This window comes from Peromyscus maniculatus, chromosome X (assembly GCF_049852395.1).
Source record: "Peromyscus maniculatus bairdii isolate BWxNUB_F1_BW_parent chromosome X, HU_Pman_BW_mat_3.1, whole genome shotgun sequence".
In the NCBI taxonomy this organism is placed as follows: Eukaryota; Metazoa; Chordata; class Mammalia; order Rodentia; family Cricetidae; genus Peromyscus; species Peromyscus maniculatus.
Window position 1 is genome coordinate 133,711,649 of NC_134875.1, and position 18,731 is coordinate 133,730,379.

General features: G+C 37.1%; 1 protein-coding gene across 1 annotated transcript in view; it reads right to left on the reverse strand.

Annotated features, from left to right (window-relative positions):
• Window positions 1-18,731, reverse strand: part of Lancl3 (LanC like family member 3) — a 100,787-nt gene continuing 82,056 nt past the window's right edge. The window contains exons 3-5 of the mRNA XM_006976914.4: window positions 17,790-17,987; window positions 11,127-11,334; window positions 1-3,771 (exon numbers count right to left, since the gene is read on the reverse strand). Coding sequence (XP_006976976.1) covers window positions 3,612-3,771; window positions 11,127-11,334; window positions 17,790-17,987 — 566 coding nt within the window. The 3' untranslated portion in view covers window positions 1-3,611. The remainder of the gene's footprint in view (window positions 3,772-11,126; window positions 11,335-17,789; window positions 17,988-18,731) is intronic.

Here is an 18,731-nt window from a genome sequence, read left to right on the forward strand (position 1 = left end):
CCTAATGGTGGGACTGGAGCCTATGGCTACATGCATGCTAGATAAGTGTTCTACTACATAGTGACACCCTCAACCTGTGTATACTTTCTTAGCCTGTTTATAAATCCCCAACTTGTATTTCTTGCATCAAAATTGCTGAGATATACTCGCTACAGAAACCAAAACAATTTGCATAACACTTTGATTAAAATCTCAAAGAAAGCTAAAGAAGTAAGTTGCCAGAAGAGAAGGGAGTGTACTACAGATCAAGTAAATTGTTCTGTGTAATGAATTGTCATAATTGAATACCTTAACAACATGGTCAATTGCCTGGGGAAAAAACAGTGGGAAATATACACTGTCAAACTTCTGTTCTCTTCAAATATCAGGTTACTGGCTGAAAAGAAGTAAAGTGGCAATGAGATAGGGTAAATTAAATATAGACAGTTAATGAGTGGAAGGAAAGGTATGTAACTGTTAATGCCACAACCTGTAGTGCTTTACAAAATAAATAGCTATCCAAGTATACTGTAGTCTCCTTCCTTATTACTAAGACTCTTTCCATGTATCCTCAAACATCTCCACTCAGCATTCAGAATTGTTTGTCCTCAACAGAAAATAGTCCTAAAGCTTGAACAGTGCCATAGTAAGAGCTGGAGGGATGGCTCAGCAGTTAAGAGCATGGGCTCCCCGCTTTCTGGGAACCCACGCTGGATTTCCATTCCAAGAATTCACATCAGGTGGCTCAGAGCTGTCCATAACTGCAGCTCCAGGTAGATATAACACCTCTGGCATCCACAGATACCAGCACTCTCATGCACATATCCACACACAGACATGTAATTAAAGATAATAAAAATAAATCTAAAAAAAATTGACACAGTAGCTTTCAAGGGAGAGCATGCTTTAACATTAAGAATGTTACTACACATGAAACTGATAATGAAATAAATTACATGACTTACTTTCCTGCTGAAAATATGCGTCTTTCCTCCCTTTCTTGGGAAAATAAGATAGAAGAGGACCCTCCCAAACCAATGGTGCTTTTCTTTCAGGAAAATGCAAAGTTTCAATGATAGGTTTAACAGCCCCCAAAAAAGTATATCCTTGTTTTATATTTACTGAAGTGGTACTTCAGAAAGACCACATCCAAACATGACCCTTTTTTAGATATGATATACAAAAATAGTGACCTTTTCAGAACGATCAGCACAAAGTTAGTCACTCTATTACATATTAAAAAGGTAGGTCTAGTTTTTGTAAAGCTCCTAAAATCTAACAGATGCAGCAGATCTATACGTTATTTCCTAGTCCTTTGGTTTTTCAGTCTGTACAATGAATGATGGAAGAAGTGGGCAGATTTTTAAAAGGAGGTACCTTGGAGGGAAGGGGTCATTTGTGTACTGTGGTGCTTGCATATTTCTTAGCTGGAATACTGAACACGTGAACTTCAAAGGAGAAAGCAGACTTTGAATCCTTGTTTTGCTCCCGCATAGCTCTAAGTGTTTAGGGAGATCACCTAATACACACTGAGTGGCTGCTCAGACACAATAAAAGCATGTTTTCCTTTAATAAAAAGGGCCTAATTCTGGCTGCTTATTATCTTTAGCCTGTGGGGCCCATGGCCAATGCATTTTAAATTAGGTGGTGAGACAGCTGTCACTGGTCCTTTCAAAAGGAGAACATTCTGTGCACAGAATCTTCCTTAAGGCTTTCCAAAAGGTGCTGGCCCTCCTCAAGAAAGAACTGGAATCTAATTAAGTTTTACCCCAAACATTATTTTCACAGATGAGCAATTAAAGCCAGTTTTATATATTGAGATTTTAAATCTGAGGGTGTGAAATGGGACCATAAGCCAACAAGGTACATGTTTTACAAAAATCATTTTGTACCAGCTTGTGTTGGTGCTTGTAAACGTACAAAGAGTCATAAAATATAAAAAGACAGTTCTTTTCTTTGGTAAGATTCTTTGAGAATCTTATGAATACAAGAAGTTCTCTTTTCCAAAATAGGGTCACACATACAACATTCATACAAACCCACACAAATCCATTGGTTCATACAGCTCCACAAACCAGCACACACACAAATGTTTCTAGGCAGCAAAGTATTACCTAACTCCTCCCAAAGTCTATCTACAGTTCAAATAGTGCTTCAGTTTATACAGTAATAAATGTAACATATACACATATATACCTACGTATATATACATATCCAAATGTCTAATGGTTACTGAAATAATGACATCCAGCACAACTGTTTTCTTAATATGATGTTTGAACTTCAATGGTTAAATCCCAGGACTGTGGTAAATTCATATTCTGTGTACAAAAGTGGCATGGCTCCTATTCGTGTTCAGCAATCCACTATCGACTTGAAGAATTTTTATAACTTGTGTTTATAGCAGAAGTAAACGTAATATGATAACTAGAATCAACTGGTATGATAGCCAAGCTCTAGCATGTCCTGTGTTTTGCAAGGTAAGGTGACCAGCCAGGGAGTTCATTCCATTCTTAATCTAATCAGATAAAATGGAGCAACATTCTTTCTAGAACGACTTGTACTTTCCTCATTCCATGTCTTTCACAGTATTCTCAGTATTTTAAGAAATACAGAAATGACTTACCTTTGTGGTAGTTACCCTGATTTTTAGATGAATGATTATCACAGAGAGCATATTTTACAGTCTAATAGCTTCATAGAGATTATAAAGATAAAGGCATTTGAAGAATTACTAACATATACAATATACAGGTCACACTTCAAATTGAGACAAACACATGATAAAAACACTTATTTGCTAGATATGAATTTTCCTGTCTTCCTTTTTGTTTGCAGCGCTAGACATGGAACTGCATGCTAAACAAGCCACACCCCTAAGCTACTAAGCTTAGGCTGTCACTAAAACTACACTCCTTTCCGCCCTGAATCTTACTATTCTGAGCTCTAGGAAAGAAAACAAAACTAGAGAAAGAGATATTCTAAGGCCTAAGGAAGCTTCAAATTTCAGTATTTAAAATAAGTTATGATATGATGTTTTTAAAGTGCCCAGGATAGTGATTTTAAAAAAAACAACCCACATACATATGCAAATATCTCCACTCAGAAAAATGGCCTAGGACAATCAAGGGTTCCTTTTCATGTCCTTCATCCTGACACTTGATCCCTGCTAACAGTTTTTAACAGGGCAAAATTATTTGATATATTTTTAGATTATTTAGATCGTCTTCGCTCCCGAATTGAGGGGTGGAGCTGCACAAATGGTCCAATCTGCTCTCCAGTTGGAACGTGCTGGCATTCCGTCTCCATCATCTCCAGTTCATTTTGCCTTCGGTGTCACAAACTGAAAAACATTCTTTTTCTTTCACTTTTCTCTCTGATCCTGGGTTTTCACATCTCTCCCCTGAAACGTTAAATCTGTGGTTTTTACATGAGTTGTGGCATCTTTGGCAGGCTCTCTCTCTAGTCTGGTATCACACTTTCTTCATCAGGTGGACCTCGTTCCTCTGGCAGCCATGGGAAGGCTCATGGTGGTGATACCATTGGATGTGGATTACGAGGAAAAGTGCCTAGAGGAGGCTCAGGAAATCTTGAGGGGACTTCTGCCAGGCTGCGATGGGAGATGGAACCTTTTAAACAAAGACACTGAAGAGAGGGAATTCAGCCTGATTGGGCTGCAGCAAATCAATGAGAAAGCAAACAGTGCCAGAGAAGCCTTCGTACAAGCTGTATATGCTCTCAAGAACCCGTGAACCGGCTTTGAACTCTTCAGTGAATAAGAATTGAGCAAACCTAAAAGAAGAAGAAAACATGAACAGTTTTACTGTAAGTGTGTCAATACGACCAGCTACAGGATAGTTAAAGTGTAAGTGTCATTTTCTTTTCAAAATTATGGAATTAATTTGAGAAAACTTCATTTTCTGGAGAAAAAAAGAAGAGATAGGTTATATAAGTGCTTATGTTTTGCAACGGATTTTGTTGGCAAACAAATCCAAATATTTTTAGAAGTTGCAAATCAAAGCACATTGGTATTTTCTGAAACTCTATTCCTCCACCATCCAATAATTAAAAGTGAAAAAGCCACATAAATCATCCTACTTTTATTTATCTTGAACCAAAGCAAACTTATATATCACTGTTCCTTTAAAAATCTGAATATATTGTGTTTCTGGAAGCACATGATTTCTGAACTAGGTTTCATTTATGTGTGACAGAGAGCAGAGGCTGAAAATAAATGTGCAGTATTTCACACAATCTGCTTTCGGCAACAAAGGACTAAGATGAATGGGAGGATGCAAGCAGCTTTTTATAATGATGACATCAAATAGTAAATTCAACTATGAGGCATTATTTTTAAGACACTCTGCCTTTAAAACAAGTCACTGATCTCTAAAATTTTGGTGAAAGACATTTTCTTTGACTTTTATTTTCTTATTTAGATTAACTATAACATTGTATAGTAGTTTTCAGTCTTTCAAATGATCTTATTTGTTTTTCATCAGCAAAAATAATCAGCAATTCTGACGCTAGTGAAGCCTGAGAGTTGGTACTGTCATAAATTTAGATTACTGCAACCACACAGGGGTCCTATAAAGAGTAATTACTTATTTGATTTTTGTAGGGCCCTTGGAATTATTGCAGGCAGCTTAAAATAAATAAGGAGGAAATAAATGGCAATTCCATTTGTTCCTGATTTTCTATCAAGTGTTTTCTTAAATATGCAACCATTTAAATAAGATTTTGTACTTCTACACAGTAGAAAATAAGGTATTTTAAAGAATAAACTCAATACGTATAATTATGTGATAAATAGGAATTGTGAGATGACTTTGGAGGAGCCTTCATCTTTTGAGTATTGTAGCTTATTTGGCAGTCTGGATATCTCAGAATTGTCTTCAAATGTATAAAATGTAATATGTAGAATTCTAGAAGATCTCAACTATAGAAAAGCACACTTAATGCACTTGCTCTTTTCTTTTATCTTTCTTAGATGCTGGGGATTAAAGCCAGAACCTTGGGCATGCTCCATCATTTGCCTAGTACCACACCAGTTAAAAAAAAAAGAAAGAAAGAAGGGAAGATAGAAAGACAGAAAAACAGGAAGGAAGGAAGGAAGGAAGGAAGGAAGGAAGGGAGGGAGGGAGGGAGGGAGGGAGGGAGGGAGGGAGGGAGGAAGGGAGGAAGGAAGGAAGGAAGAAAGGAAGGAAGAAAGGAAGGAAGAAAGGAAGGAAAGACCAATCCAAACTTATGGTATAGTAACATGCATTCTTCATTAGCACAGTAAACAGCACTATCTACAACAAAAGTAGTTGAATATGAGGATATTCCTTCTGCTTATGGGTCCCTACTCCTCATACTGGGTCGCCTTGTCCAGCCTTATTACGAGGGGAGGTGCCTAGTCTTACTGCAACTCGATATGCCATGTTTGGTTGATATCCTTGGGAGGCCTGCCCTTTCCTGAACAGAAACAGAGGAAGAGTGGATGGGGTAGGGCTGAAGAGAGATGGGGGAGGGGACTGAGAGGAGAGGAGGGAGTAGAAACTGTGGTCACGGTGTAAAAAAAAAATAATAATAAAAATCACTTAAAATAATTTAAAAATAATAAAAATGCACAACATTGCTCATTTGTGAAAAATGTTATCATAGTGAAGTGAAAACTATTGTTTCAAAAATGTACTCAATGTTCCCCAAGTCAAATAAACCAATTAATTTTCTCAGTAATTCTCAGTTAAAATAGAAGCCTGAATGGTAATTATAGAGCTAAAAAGAATTGACAATATTGGCTACAGTACATATAAAAACCTAATGGTTCTATAAAAAAACTGAGCTAAGAAAAAGTTATCATTTATAAATTATTATTAATTGATAATGAGAAGCTATTCATTTGGACATTTTAAGCTCCAGACGATAACACAGAAGAAGCAAGAGTGGGAGCTACCTGGAGGAAGAGAACCAGTCGCCAATGCAGAGTGGGCACAAGGGAAGGCAGAACAGGGGACAGTGAATTAGACAAAAGTATAATGACACATGTGAGTGAAGATGTCATAATGAAACCAATTATTTCATATGCCAACTTTAGAGTAATATAAAAGTTACAATAGAAAAGGAATAGTGGGAAATCAAGACAGAAATTAATGAAGTAGGAAGCAAAAGAGAAAAATAAACTAATAAAACCAAGAACCTTTTCCTTGGGAGGACAAACAAGACAAGGAAAAAGTGTTAATGTGTCTTGACAATAATTAAAAGCACTAGGAAGACCATCAAATATATGGGGAATCACAAACATTACAGGAAGGCAGTACTGGAGCACTATATCAAGGTTTTCAACAACTGAAAAACCCTTCTCGTCACAAATGACCATCAGAAAGCCAACTAAAGTGGCCTACATGTTCTGTTGAGCCATGGGGTGAGTCTGTGGTCCACTAACAAATAAATCTGCATTTTATAACTTTCTACCTGCGAGTGAGAAATTGAAATTTCATGAACAACTCTGGAACTCAAAATGTTCTAACTACAGCTCTGAACACTCAGATTGGCAAACCAGGAAATAGAGAGGGTCACCCAATCTTTTCAAATAGATGTTTTAGGGCCTCTGGCAGAAGTGGTCCAACAAATGAAACACATTATCCTGGATTATGCCCTAATGACTTTCTTGTGATTCATCTGAAAAGCAACAAGTCAGGTTTCAGGGAGACAGGTTAGAAAGCTGTGTCATGTGTGTGCCCTATCACCAGCTGTCAGTTTCACTGTTTGGAGGCAGGGTCTCACTAGTTGCCCAGGTTGACCTTGTCCTCCCCCTTGCAGTCTACGAAGGTTTTAAATTTATGATCCTCTTATGTAAGCCTCTTAAATAGCTACAATTATGGGTCTGAATCATCACACAAAGCAAATAAAAGGCTCACAAATGCTAGTACATTTAGAGCACATATGCTAATATCCAATGTATTTTATAGTTTATTTTAAGTCTGAATATTGTATTCATTATCATGAGAAAACCTTTCTGGGTCATTTAGACTTTTACTCTAAAAAGCTAAGAAATATATGTACAAAGTGAACATTACAGGTAGAGGATACTGAGAGCAAAATGTAGACAAGCTAGGGGGCCAGGAGACATAGGAAGAAACTGAAAATTATAGATGGAGAGAAACAAAACTGAAAAGGCCTTGAGGTGTAATGGTAAAGGAATCACAAGAACCTCAACATGTAAAGAGAACAAGGAGAAAGAGAATAGGAGATGAAATCAAACGAAATGGGAATCTAGGTGCTGTTAGGACCTCTCACTCAAAGCGCAGACTTCTGTCTTTACCTTCAGTCCTCATAGAAATCTACTGGATTGCCTTGAACATAGGAGTGTAGCTCTAGCATGATATACATTATAAAAAGTAAATATAAAAGACTGTGGTAAAATGGAAGATCCTCGGGCACTCAGCATAAAAGCAATGATGTTTTCTATCCCTTTTACTATTCAAGCTTGTTATGGGGATACATTGTTGTAGGGAACTCACGCAATAGAAAACCAAAAAGAGTATGACTGCCTAGAAGAAAGGAGGTTATAGTCATAATTACTTGTGTATAATGTATGTGTACATAAGAAAATCCAATTGAATCTAATAGAAAACTGGCAGAACAATAATGGAATCAGTAAGTTCTATGATGATAGTAATTATGAAAACTTCATACTTACAAGGTTCAATGAAGATTTACATGAAAAATAGAAACTGATGATAAACTGTACTAATATATATGCTTTTTAAAAATTTAATAAGTATCAATAATAAATGGCCTAAAATAAGATTCCTTGAGAAAAATTCATTTGTAATAAACTTGGAAATAAACAAAACAAAAAATGCTAAGAAGAATTACAAAGACATACTTCATAAAAATCAAGAATTAACTAAGTGACATTTTTGAACTTAAATAAATGGAAAGGTATACCTTGATCTTGAATGGAAAACCTTTATATTTTAAAGACAATAATTCTAATGGAAATAACCTATAATTCAGTAAAATTCCAACTAAATTGCAGAGGTCTGTTTTTAAAGTGACAAATTACAAGTTGAAAAACAAAGTGAGTGAGAGTAGTAGAGAAAAATTAGAAGTAAACAATAAAATATAGAAATAGCAAAGTGGCACGAGAAAGTCCCCAAACAAAGCCATTTATGTCTAACACTTCAATTTGTGATCAACATTAACTTTAAATCACCGTGCTATGCTAAAAATGTTTTCAGTGACCAAAGGTAGAAAACAATCTAGTGCCAATGAAAAATAATTTCTAGATGAGTAAAACTTTTTCATGTTAAAATGAAATCACAAAAATGCAAGTGTCAGTGTTAGTTACGCTTTTGTTACCTAAGATAATTTTTATAAATAATACAAAGTCCTAAAAGGAAAATTGATGACTTTCACAAGAACAACACTTAATACTTTCATGTGACAAAAATTCAGGAACAAGAGGGGAAATATGGAAAAGGAAGGGGCTGGAGAGATGGGTCAGCAGCTAAGAGTACTGGCTGCTCTGCCAGAGGAGGACAGCTTGATTCTCAGCACCCACATAGCAGCTCTCAACTGTCTATCATTCCACTACTAGGAAACCTGCTTTGTTTTTCTGGTCTCCACAGGCATCAGGATTACACGTGATGCATAGATGCATATACAGGCAAAACATCCACACACAAATAAAATAAAAAATTTAGATTAAAAAGAAATATCAATGAAGGAAAACATTTATAGTATATTTTAAGGAAGAGTTGTAATCTTTAACATAACCACCACAATAGGAAAAAATGGGGGAGGGTAGGAAAGGAAAGGATAAAGTTAGGTTCATTTTAGACTAAGAAACATATATAAACCTGAAGGTTTCAATTCTAAAATTTTAGGTCAGGAATAGAGTACTCAATGATAGACTGCTTGCCTACCTAACATGCATGAATGAGACTCTGGGGTATACAGTAATTTTAAAATATTTCCTACCTAAATCCTTCTACCACCATAATGTGTGTGTGTGTGTGTGTGTGTGTGTGTGTGTGTGTGTGTGTGTGTGTGTGTGTGTGTATTGCATTGGATGTAAATATTGGATATGATATTTGAGGCAATTTTGCCTATATTAGTAAATATTTAACACATATCAAGTTTCTATTACTTAGAAGTTGATTAAATTAATTATGATACAACTTCATTGAATAATTATTTAACTTCTTAAAACAATGAAATAAGCTGGGCGGTGGTGGCACATGTCTTTAATCCCAGCACTTGCGAGGCAGAGGCAGGCGGATCTCTGTGAGTTCAAGGCCAGCCTGGTCTACAGAGTGAGTTCCAGGACGATAACACGGAGAAACCTTGTCTTGAAAAACCAAAAAATACCAAAAAACAACAACAACAACAAAACACCCAATGAAATAAATCTATTCAAACTAAAATTACTCATTCAAAATTGTAGGTTAAAATAGTATATATATATATATATATATATATATATATATATATATATATATATATATACACATATAAAATAGGAACCTATTGAAAGTAGAGTGAGAGCTGAGTTATGATTTAATGGTAAAGTGTGTCTTTAGCACATGTGAAGCTCTAGGTTTAATTCCTAGAACCAAAATGTACATAGACACACATATGCACATATATATGTATAAATATATGTGTATAAATATAAATACATACATATGTGTATATATACATATGCATAGGTAAAACTAAGGAATAATAAAGTTCAAAATTATAGTAATAACAGTTAATCTTTACATTGAAGTTACTATATTCCAGGCACTATTTTAAATGATTTTCTTGTATTTATTTTCAAGTTCTTTTTTATAATAAAGTTTATAAAACTTAAAAAATAAAATAATTTTCATGTGTTAACTTATTTAAACCAGCAAATACCCCTGAGAAGTGGGTGATATTTCACATAGCCAATATGATTCTGGGTATACCCCTTTAAAAGGAATTCTCACAACCATGAGGGACTATTTTTGGGTCTCTACCAAGTGACAATTCAGACACAAGGGAATCAAATCATATGGGGGGGGGCGGTGTGAGAAGCCTCCTAGTTTAGAAGTGCCACACAGAAAACCAGGACCTCTTCTGACAACTTACATAGACAGCTTCCAAATGCCCTCATGGTCTTCTTGGCATAGTGCATACAGTTAATTGGTGTGGAGTTATTTCTATTCAAAACAATGTTGTCTGTTCTACATCTTGTTTCCATATTTATCAGGATTTCAGGGAATAAACTACAGGGATGAATTTAGCATTATCAAATTAGATGATATATATTATTAGAAAATATATCTATATAGCCTTTAGCTCCAAAATTCCATTTCCAGGAGTTTACTTGCTAACAACAGTAGTATCCACTACAGAAGCAAGAGCAGAAACAAGAGACAGAACAACTATTAACAGAAATTCTTTCCCTCAGTTGCAAGGTCTAGAGGTTCACAGTGAAAGAGATTAGTAATCTAAGCTGACTCTGTCTCCTGCACAGTCTACTTTCCTCCTAGACAGAAGGTAGGAAAGGATAGTCTAGTCATCTGTGTGTCAAAGGTAGCATCGTTTATAATGAAAATATTGGAAACAGCTGGAGTAAAATGTTCTTAGTTTAGCAAAAATGTTCACCAAAAAGGTTGGAAGAAGCAGCACTTCATGGTCAGCAAATAACAAAGCACTATCATTTGCAGAAGAAGGACAAACTTTGATACATACTCCCATATGCTTGGTTTTAGAGAGAACATTCTTGGGAAGACAAACAAGACAGTACCCCCAGGGAAGTCAATTAAATGGCTGGGGGCTGAGTCGCTGTGCTCCTTTTTACACATTTGAAACCAGGTGGCTGTATTACCTACTTAGAAAGTTAATTAGATTAAGATTTCCAAAACTAGGACTCAGGATGTAGCTCAGTGGGTAGAGTACTTGCACAGCACACAAAAGCTCTGGTCTTAAATCCCTGGCACCACATAAAATGGTGTGGTGGTCTACACCTGTACTTCTAGAACTTGGAAGATGTAAGTAGGAAGAATCAGAAACTCAAGGTCATTGTTCACTATATGGTAACTTGAAGGCCAGCCTAAGATATATGAGACTTTGTCTCAATGGGGGAAAAAAGGACTTCTAAGAATATGCACATGAAAACCACTGACCTTTGGGCACGGTAGATGTACTTGGAGTTTCCTGTAAGACGGTACAGCAGAAGGAAAACATAGGCACTGCCGGCTACACCGTGGCAAATTCCTGGCCCCTTCTTCAGCAGGCCTTTCTGCCATGTTAGCTCCCCACACCGGATACATGTGTCCAGGTACTGTGGTTTCTTGGAAACGAGATAAGCTTTGGCAAACAGATAAGCAATTCCTGTAAAAACATCAAAGATAGTAAGAGGTGACTTTCAGGTTTTAATAATATACAGCTTCTCAAAGGTGTACACCTTATGAATCACTACATATTCTAGCACAGTGTGTCTAAGATGTGGCCTGAGCTACTACATTTCCTTTTTGTTTTTTGTTTTTTACATTCCTAGCTACATTTCCAAAAAGTGGACTTCTGGGCATTATGCGTTTGGTAGCAAGACTATGGAATGTTCTACATGAGAGTGGGCTTTTTCCTGTGTGAGTAGTTTAAGCTGTTTTAATTTTATCATGGAGCTGGCTTTTGGAGAAAGAGAAACATTTTAATTGAAGCACATCAATAAATATGAACCATCACCCTCTAGAAGTTCAGAATTTGCAATGTTTACATATTTATAACAATACCCTTTTCCTTAAGAGCAAAACTAGGAGTCTTTCCAAGAATAGCAGTGTTATCAAACAACCTCAATAAGATGTCTAATCCAGCTTTGAAGTGAGTCCTTCCCATGGTCAGTGCTCAATGGAAAGAAACATTCCTTCAAAACTTGCCAACGAAGGTAATACCCACTACAGAAGCAAGAGCAGAAACAACTATTAACTGAAATTATTTTCCCCAAGTTGCAAGGTCTGGCAGTCCGCAGTCAAAGAGATTAATAATCCAAGAAGACTCTGCCTCCTGCAGACTTTCCTCCTACACAGAATGCAGAGAAGGGCTAAGAGACGAGCACAGTGGTAGCAAGTGGGAGGCTCTGGGATTTGTGCCCTGTACCCTCCCAACTCATATTTTCAAGTGGAAGCAATGGCCTTGAATGGAGTAGGTATCTTGATGAGATCTCCCACTAAGATTCTCTCTGCCTCTCATTGCTTTGAGATTTTATTTGAGTATTTATATATAACTTGCTAGAGAAGAAAAAAAATGTAGAAAACCATGTGCGGCCATGGTGCAAGGCAAGCTCAAGGGCAAAGCAGCTTGCTCCTCAAAGGGTTAATACTGGCCTTAATACTCTGCTGGTACTATCTTGAGATTCTTAATAGTTTTTTTTCAAAATTAGTAATTTTGTATTTTGTAATAGGTCTCCCAAATTGTACAGCTAGCACTGGCACTGAGGAATCTAAAACAAATGCTAACGATGGCATATGCCCTTCAGGTAGACGCTGTAACTAACATCAAATAAGGCATGGCTCCATGTTGCTGCTGGATCGTACAATGAATGGTACTGTCAGTGAAACTATAGAGAACAGACAAGTGAAATTGTCCTGAAGGAAACAGTCAGGGGAAGCCTTGAACAGAAGCTGGGATCTTCTGGGGTTTGTAGGCTGCATGGAAACCCCCAGGCCCAAGATGAGGCAGGGAAAGCATATTAAGCACCAAGACCACAGAGACTAAGAGGTTCAGAGACATCTAAGACAAAAACCACAAGGTCAGTGTGGCAGCATGCTAACCAAGGCACTGGGAGGGTAGAAGAAGAAGGAGTTCAGATTATGGATGGTATGATAGTTTCTGTTAGGCATTTTAGACTGTATACTGTGGGTAATAGGGATCCACTAGAAGTCTTTTTATTATGAATTGGTGGGTTTTGATTTTTGCATAACAATGTGATTGGTCTTACACAGTACTGTGAGGAAAGACCTAAAGAAAGGTGGGGTAGGTCTGAGCTAGTTTTGTTGGCAGAAAGATGGAAATGAAACGTGCCAAAGAATAATTTCATAGGATATGGCAGCTGTTTAGGTATCAATTGAGCATGAACTATATGGCAGATACTGATTTTAAAATGCCACTGTCTTTAATGGCTTATAGAGCTTAATCTGGAGGTACAAAGTAGGCACAAATATACTTATGGGAACACAAAGGAGGGTCCCTGGCCTACAGATGCTGGTAGGAAAGGTCTACTAGACTGTCATCATCTAATTGAGTACTAGAGGATGAGCAGGAATCAATGAGGTACCTGACTCAGCTCCCTTCATCTTACCAGCAAGTAGACCATGTCTGAGTTCTTCTAACAGCTGGCTGCTAACATACCTCCTGGATTCCCATCTTTGGAGACTTCCCCACAGGCAAACAGAAAATCATAACGTGTACTCAGCTCTCTGGAGCTGACTATCATGGATGGATAAAAACAGCCTACTCGCTTGCCTCAAGACAGAACCAGATTTTTAGTGTACCTTGTGCCTATTAGCATCCCTCAGAATAAGAGTAAAGCTAGTCTCCATGGAAGCCACTTCTCTAGCTTTTCTTAGTTTCTGTCCTATGACCCTTGGCCTAGTAGGTTCCCCTGAGAGTATGCTCTGCTTCCGGACACGCACACAAGAGAGTTAGGTGGGAAGTGTTTTAGCCAAGGAAAGCTAAAGGGTTCCCTATTATACAGGTACCTTAGCATGATACAGAAAGCCCTTTATGATCAGCATCCTGCTCTGTTTGCTAGTTTCTTCATTCTCCGACTGAATCGTTTCACTCCCATCAAACCAAACTATCTGCGATGCTTCCATGCTTCTGAGTGTCTGTTATTCTTGGAAGAAGCCTCCTGCTTTTCTTGGCACAACTCAACTCAGGAATCACTTTCTTTAGGAAGCCTTCACTGAATCTGGAGGCAGCATGAGAAATCTCTTTTCTTGGATCCTATCTCACTCTCTCTATAATGTAACACTTATACATAACCAAATTAAAACGATCTGTTTTCCCCTGCTAGAAGACAAACCACCAGAGGGTAGGAAGTTTATCATATTCCTTTCTTTTCTCCTCATCTGTGCTGTGGTGGTTTTGCCACCAAATAATTCCACAAATGCCTGTTGTCTCTGTGATACCTCATTTATCACCTTAACACAGTGGTTATCAAACTGTGGGTCTCAAACCCTTCACAGGGGTCACATACCAAATATCCAGCATATCAGATATCTACATTACCATTTATAACAGTAGCGAAATTACAGTTATGGAGTAGCAACAAAATAATTTCATGACTGGGGTCACCACAACATGAGGAACTGTATTTAGAGGGTCACAGCATTAGGAAGGTTGAGAACCACTGCTCTAGCAGAAGCTGGCACTGGAAGCAGAGCAGAGATGTAAAAAAAAAAAAAGACAGACTGAGATGGTTTAATTGCTATCCCAAGCTATTAGCCCCAGACAGTTACAAGCTATGGATCCTATGGTTCTGGCCAGAGTAAAAAGTCCTGTCCTTGAACCTGGATTACAGATTGATGTATATGTAGGGGCATTGAAAATGTTCTAAATTTGCTAGCCCCTCTTCTGGCCTAATGGAAACCATCCCAACACTTCTAACTCTTAAAGGAAAGGATGTCATGTCTCTTTGTAATGGGAACTAGCACAACTTTTTCCTGGGATCACTAATTAGTATTCAATGATATGAAACACATATCATTGTGTTTCATGTATATGTGAGAGTGTATGACTTTGCCAAATACAACCAGGAGATTCGATTATAGGTTAATAAAGATGGTTTGGGGAGACTAAATCTTTGAAACGTGGGTCCTCCAGAGACTTGTGGCAGGTAGAATACACTGTTTCAACATACTGGAGCATGAGCACCCAGATTCCTGCTCCGTGTGTAAGTTTGCTGAGTCATCACAAAACTTAGTTTCCCAGCCTGTGCTTCAGGAGCCTTGCTCTTTATCCAAAGTCACCTACCCAGAGCCTTGGTGGAACAAATTTTCAAAACTGCTCACACCTGTGTTTCACACAGAGTAAAGGAAATGCACTGTCAGTGTTACCGAAGTAATGATGTAACCTGATGCAGTCAGGAAGGTTATTTTAGCCACAGCATTTGTTTTAATGATTCTGCAAATGACTTCCATCCTGTATTTCAGAGTGATCAAGGTTATGAAGGGATCACATGAGTCTTCCTGCAATACTTTATTGTATTTAGGGAGACAAACCTATATGTCACTGTAGGTATTTATAAATGTGGGTGTTTATAAAAGCATCTGAGATATATCCCTAAGGAATGGCAGAGGTCCAGATGTAAAAATGTGCCAATGGTAACAAAAATACTGAGATTCACTATTCCACTTCAACACGCTCATTTCAGATTTTTTAAAAAGTGACTTTTCTCAAGGTCACTTAGCTGGTTAGTGCTAGAGCTACAATTAGACCCCTTAATTGTTAATCTATTGTCAAGAACTATTTCTACATTTCATTCATAATAACTAGGGCAGTCACTTGAAGAGCTGGGCTAAAAGAAAGCCAATAGGAAACTGAGGTGTGGATAAGTAATATTAATGAAGCTCCAAATTGTAGATTATCTCTGGCAGGTTTTTAATCACAGGAATGGTCTGTCATCCCAAACCATCTGTGCTGTTCATAAATCTATTCTCAATTTTTTTCTCAAACAAATGAAATTATTTTTCTAGGCCATTTCTTGTTAGATTTAGGGAGAAATTTATTGTAGTCAACTTCAGCGAGCTTTTGACTGTCTTGACCTGCAATTACCAGTGTTATAATCACTCTTAGGTGAGGGTTGGGGTTAGCAGAAATAATGGACCTTATTTCGTTAGTGAATCAGTTTCTTTTTGATACTCCGGTGACTACATGAACTTAATGTTTTGTTTTGAAGCAATGTATTTATGTCACTCTTCTCAAAACACTTAGAATGATTGCTAAGGAGGATAAATAAAGTCTCCAGTGTCATGAATCCTATGCTGCAGTGTCTTAATCCATGACCTGCTGAAACAGATGGCATACATCTGGTATACAGAAAGGGTAGACTAACAGCCATTTAAACACCTACTTCAGTAACAGGCTCAGCCACTCATTTTAGTAGATTATCTTTCTACTCTATTAGGGGCTTTTCCTAGCACATTGAATCCTTTTAAAATATTCTATATTTAATTTGGGACATCTCCAAAATTCAAGAATCCTGGGATGCTTGGAGAATAGCCAGAGACCATTGCTGAGAATGATTAAGAGGAAGGAGAAATAGAAATATTGAGCATAAGAAGAAACTTAATTTCCAGGATGGTAAATAACTGATGTGGGTTTTTTTCCCATAAAAAGGTCAAAGCAAGAAGTAATGGGCACAAATTATCCCTGGCATCAGTTAGCTTGAACATAATGTACTATGTCCTGGCACTTTTTTAAATACACAGTTTGCCATTCCTTCCATAGTTAAATGTGGCAGGCAGAGAAAATATGACAATGGACGGTGACATATTATTCATCACCTCAAACTGTATCAAGGAAAAAAGAGAAGTCTAGTTTGATTAAAGAACATTAATTAAAGGGAAAAGGGGAGGCAATAAAAATCAGATAACAAGACAAAGATAAATCAAATGCAATCTAAAGCTGTGCTCTTCTGTTTGAAGCATAGCCCTGCAAACTAAACTCTTCCATAATCAAAAAATTTAGGAGGTAAAAGTAATTATAAAGCATTATATACACATGTAATTGTCACAGAACAAAATTGATAACTGTGTTATTTGATATTTTACTCTCTTTGCCAATGAACTGAATTGATTTGTTTGAATTTAACTTCTTTACCATTATTCCTTCTCCAGAAGACTAGTTAGTAATGTAATGGGATTTGAAAAAGGTGGGATAGGGAAAGGTAGGTAATGAAGTCTGTCTAGTTTCAAGGCTCAATTTCAGAATTCAGAATTGGGGGATGGATTCTCATTTCTCTAGACATTTCATTAGTTATTACTGGAAATACTCAACTGAAAAAGAATTCCAAAACTATGTGTCTCAAACTTAAAGATTAATACAAGTTTCATTAGGATCAATACACATTGTGATTCACTGGGATGTATAGAAATTTACAACAAGCTGTTACTAGGCCAGGGGCCACCAAATAAATGATCAGACTGAGTATGTGTACCTTCCAATGTAGCTAACAAAATTTTGAAATGTAGCATTTGATTGGAATGTTATGTAAGTGTAAAATCCACACTGAATTGTGAAGATGCTAATATTTTAAAGACTGTATACTATCATTTTGTAGTGCTCTGGAGTGAACCCATGTCCTCTACCAGCAGTGCTTTTTGTCCCGAGCCCAGCCATTTTAAATCATTTTTAAATCAGTAACCTATTGAAATAATAATATTGGAGTTATACATTAGTAAAATGAATTCTACCCATTTCTTTTTGCTTTTGAATATGGGGCTACTGATTCTTTTTGTGCATATATTCTGGGAATCAAACCCAGAACTCTGAGGATATTAATCGTTCACTCTAACACTCAGATACCCTGAAAGTTTGAACTATATCTGTGATCCACATTACATTTTGAAGGAGTGCTTGTTTACCGCTATGGATATAGAGATTTTTTAAACCTATGGAACAGTTTTCAGAAGTCCTTTAAAGATCAACATATTTTTTAGTTTTCAAAAATTTCAACTTGATAGCTATGAGCTAGGTTGAGAAATACCCTCAAATCTCAGAAAAAAATGAACTCCCTTTGTGTAAGCTAGGTGAAAGGCCCTGTTTTCAGACAACAGTGTGTGGGAGACCTGGAGCACCGTGGCACCAGTGGACCAGTTCGTTCTCTCTCTCGATGGTCTCTCCGAGCTCAGGAGGCCAGTTGCAATTCTGTTCCTGTTCCATGAGGAAGTCCACACTCTGCCACACCAGCTCCCGATCTGAAGGCTTGAGATGTTCATGGTAAGAAAGAAGCATCTGGAGAATGGATGACAGGCCATGAGCTGCCCCTGTGTAGACAAAGCAAGCATCATTTATCCACCAAGAGAGGGGAGGTAGTTTAATCTGGTGAAAAGAAAATAATGAGATTTGTTTTACATTAAAATATTACTTGAAAGCACATACATAACAATTGAGTTGCTGAAAAAAAAAAAACTAAACCACCAGCAAAGTACAGCTTGCAGCCCAAATCTGGCTCACTACTTTTGTAAATAAAGTTTTATTGGAACATAGCTATACTCATCCATTTGCACGTTGTTCTCTGCTTCCTTCATGTCATACAACAGATTTGTATTTACGACTGAAACCATATGGACCATAAACCCTAATTAAACTGTTAAGCTCTTCACAGAAATTTTGATTTTATGAAAATGTTCCCAAAGTACTTGAAAACAATTCTGTCTAGATATCTTAATAATCCATCAACCCATTCAAAATCTAAGTATTAAGCATCTACCATGCACCAGATGCTTTAGGTGCTAAGGATAGAAGAGTAAACAAAACAGAAAAAATCCTTTCTCTTGGCTCAATTCTTCTAAATCTTCACAATGAATACCTCTGTTTTGGACATTATCTCACCATGGAGATACAAAGATGAATATGAGTTTGCCCATATTCTTGAAGAGACCTCTCCATTCAGTTCAGAAAGTGAGCCATATTTGAAAAACTATAGAACATAAGTGGAGTACTCTATAATAGATGTGTAGCAGGAGTATGATGAGTGAGTCTATGTGACAACTTAATTAGGCAAGATG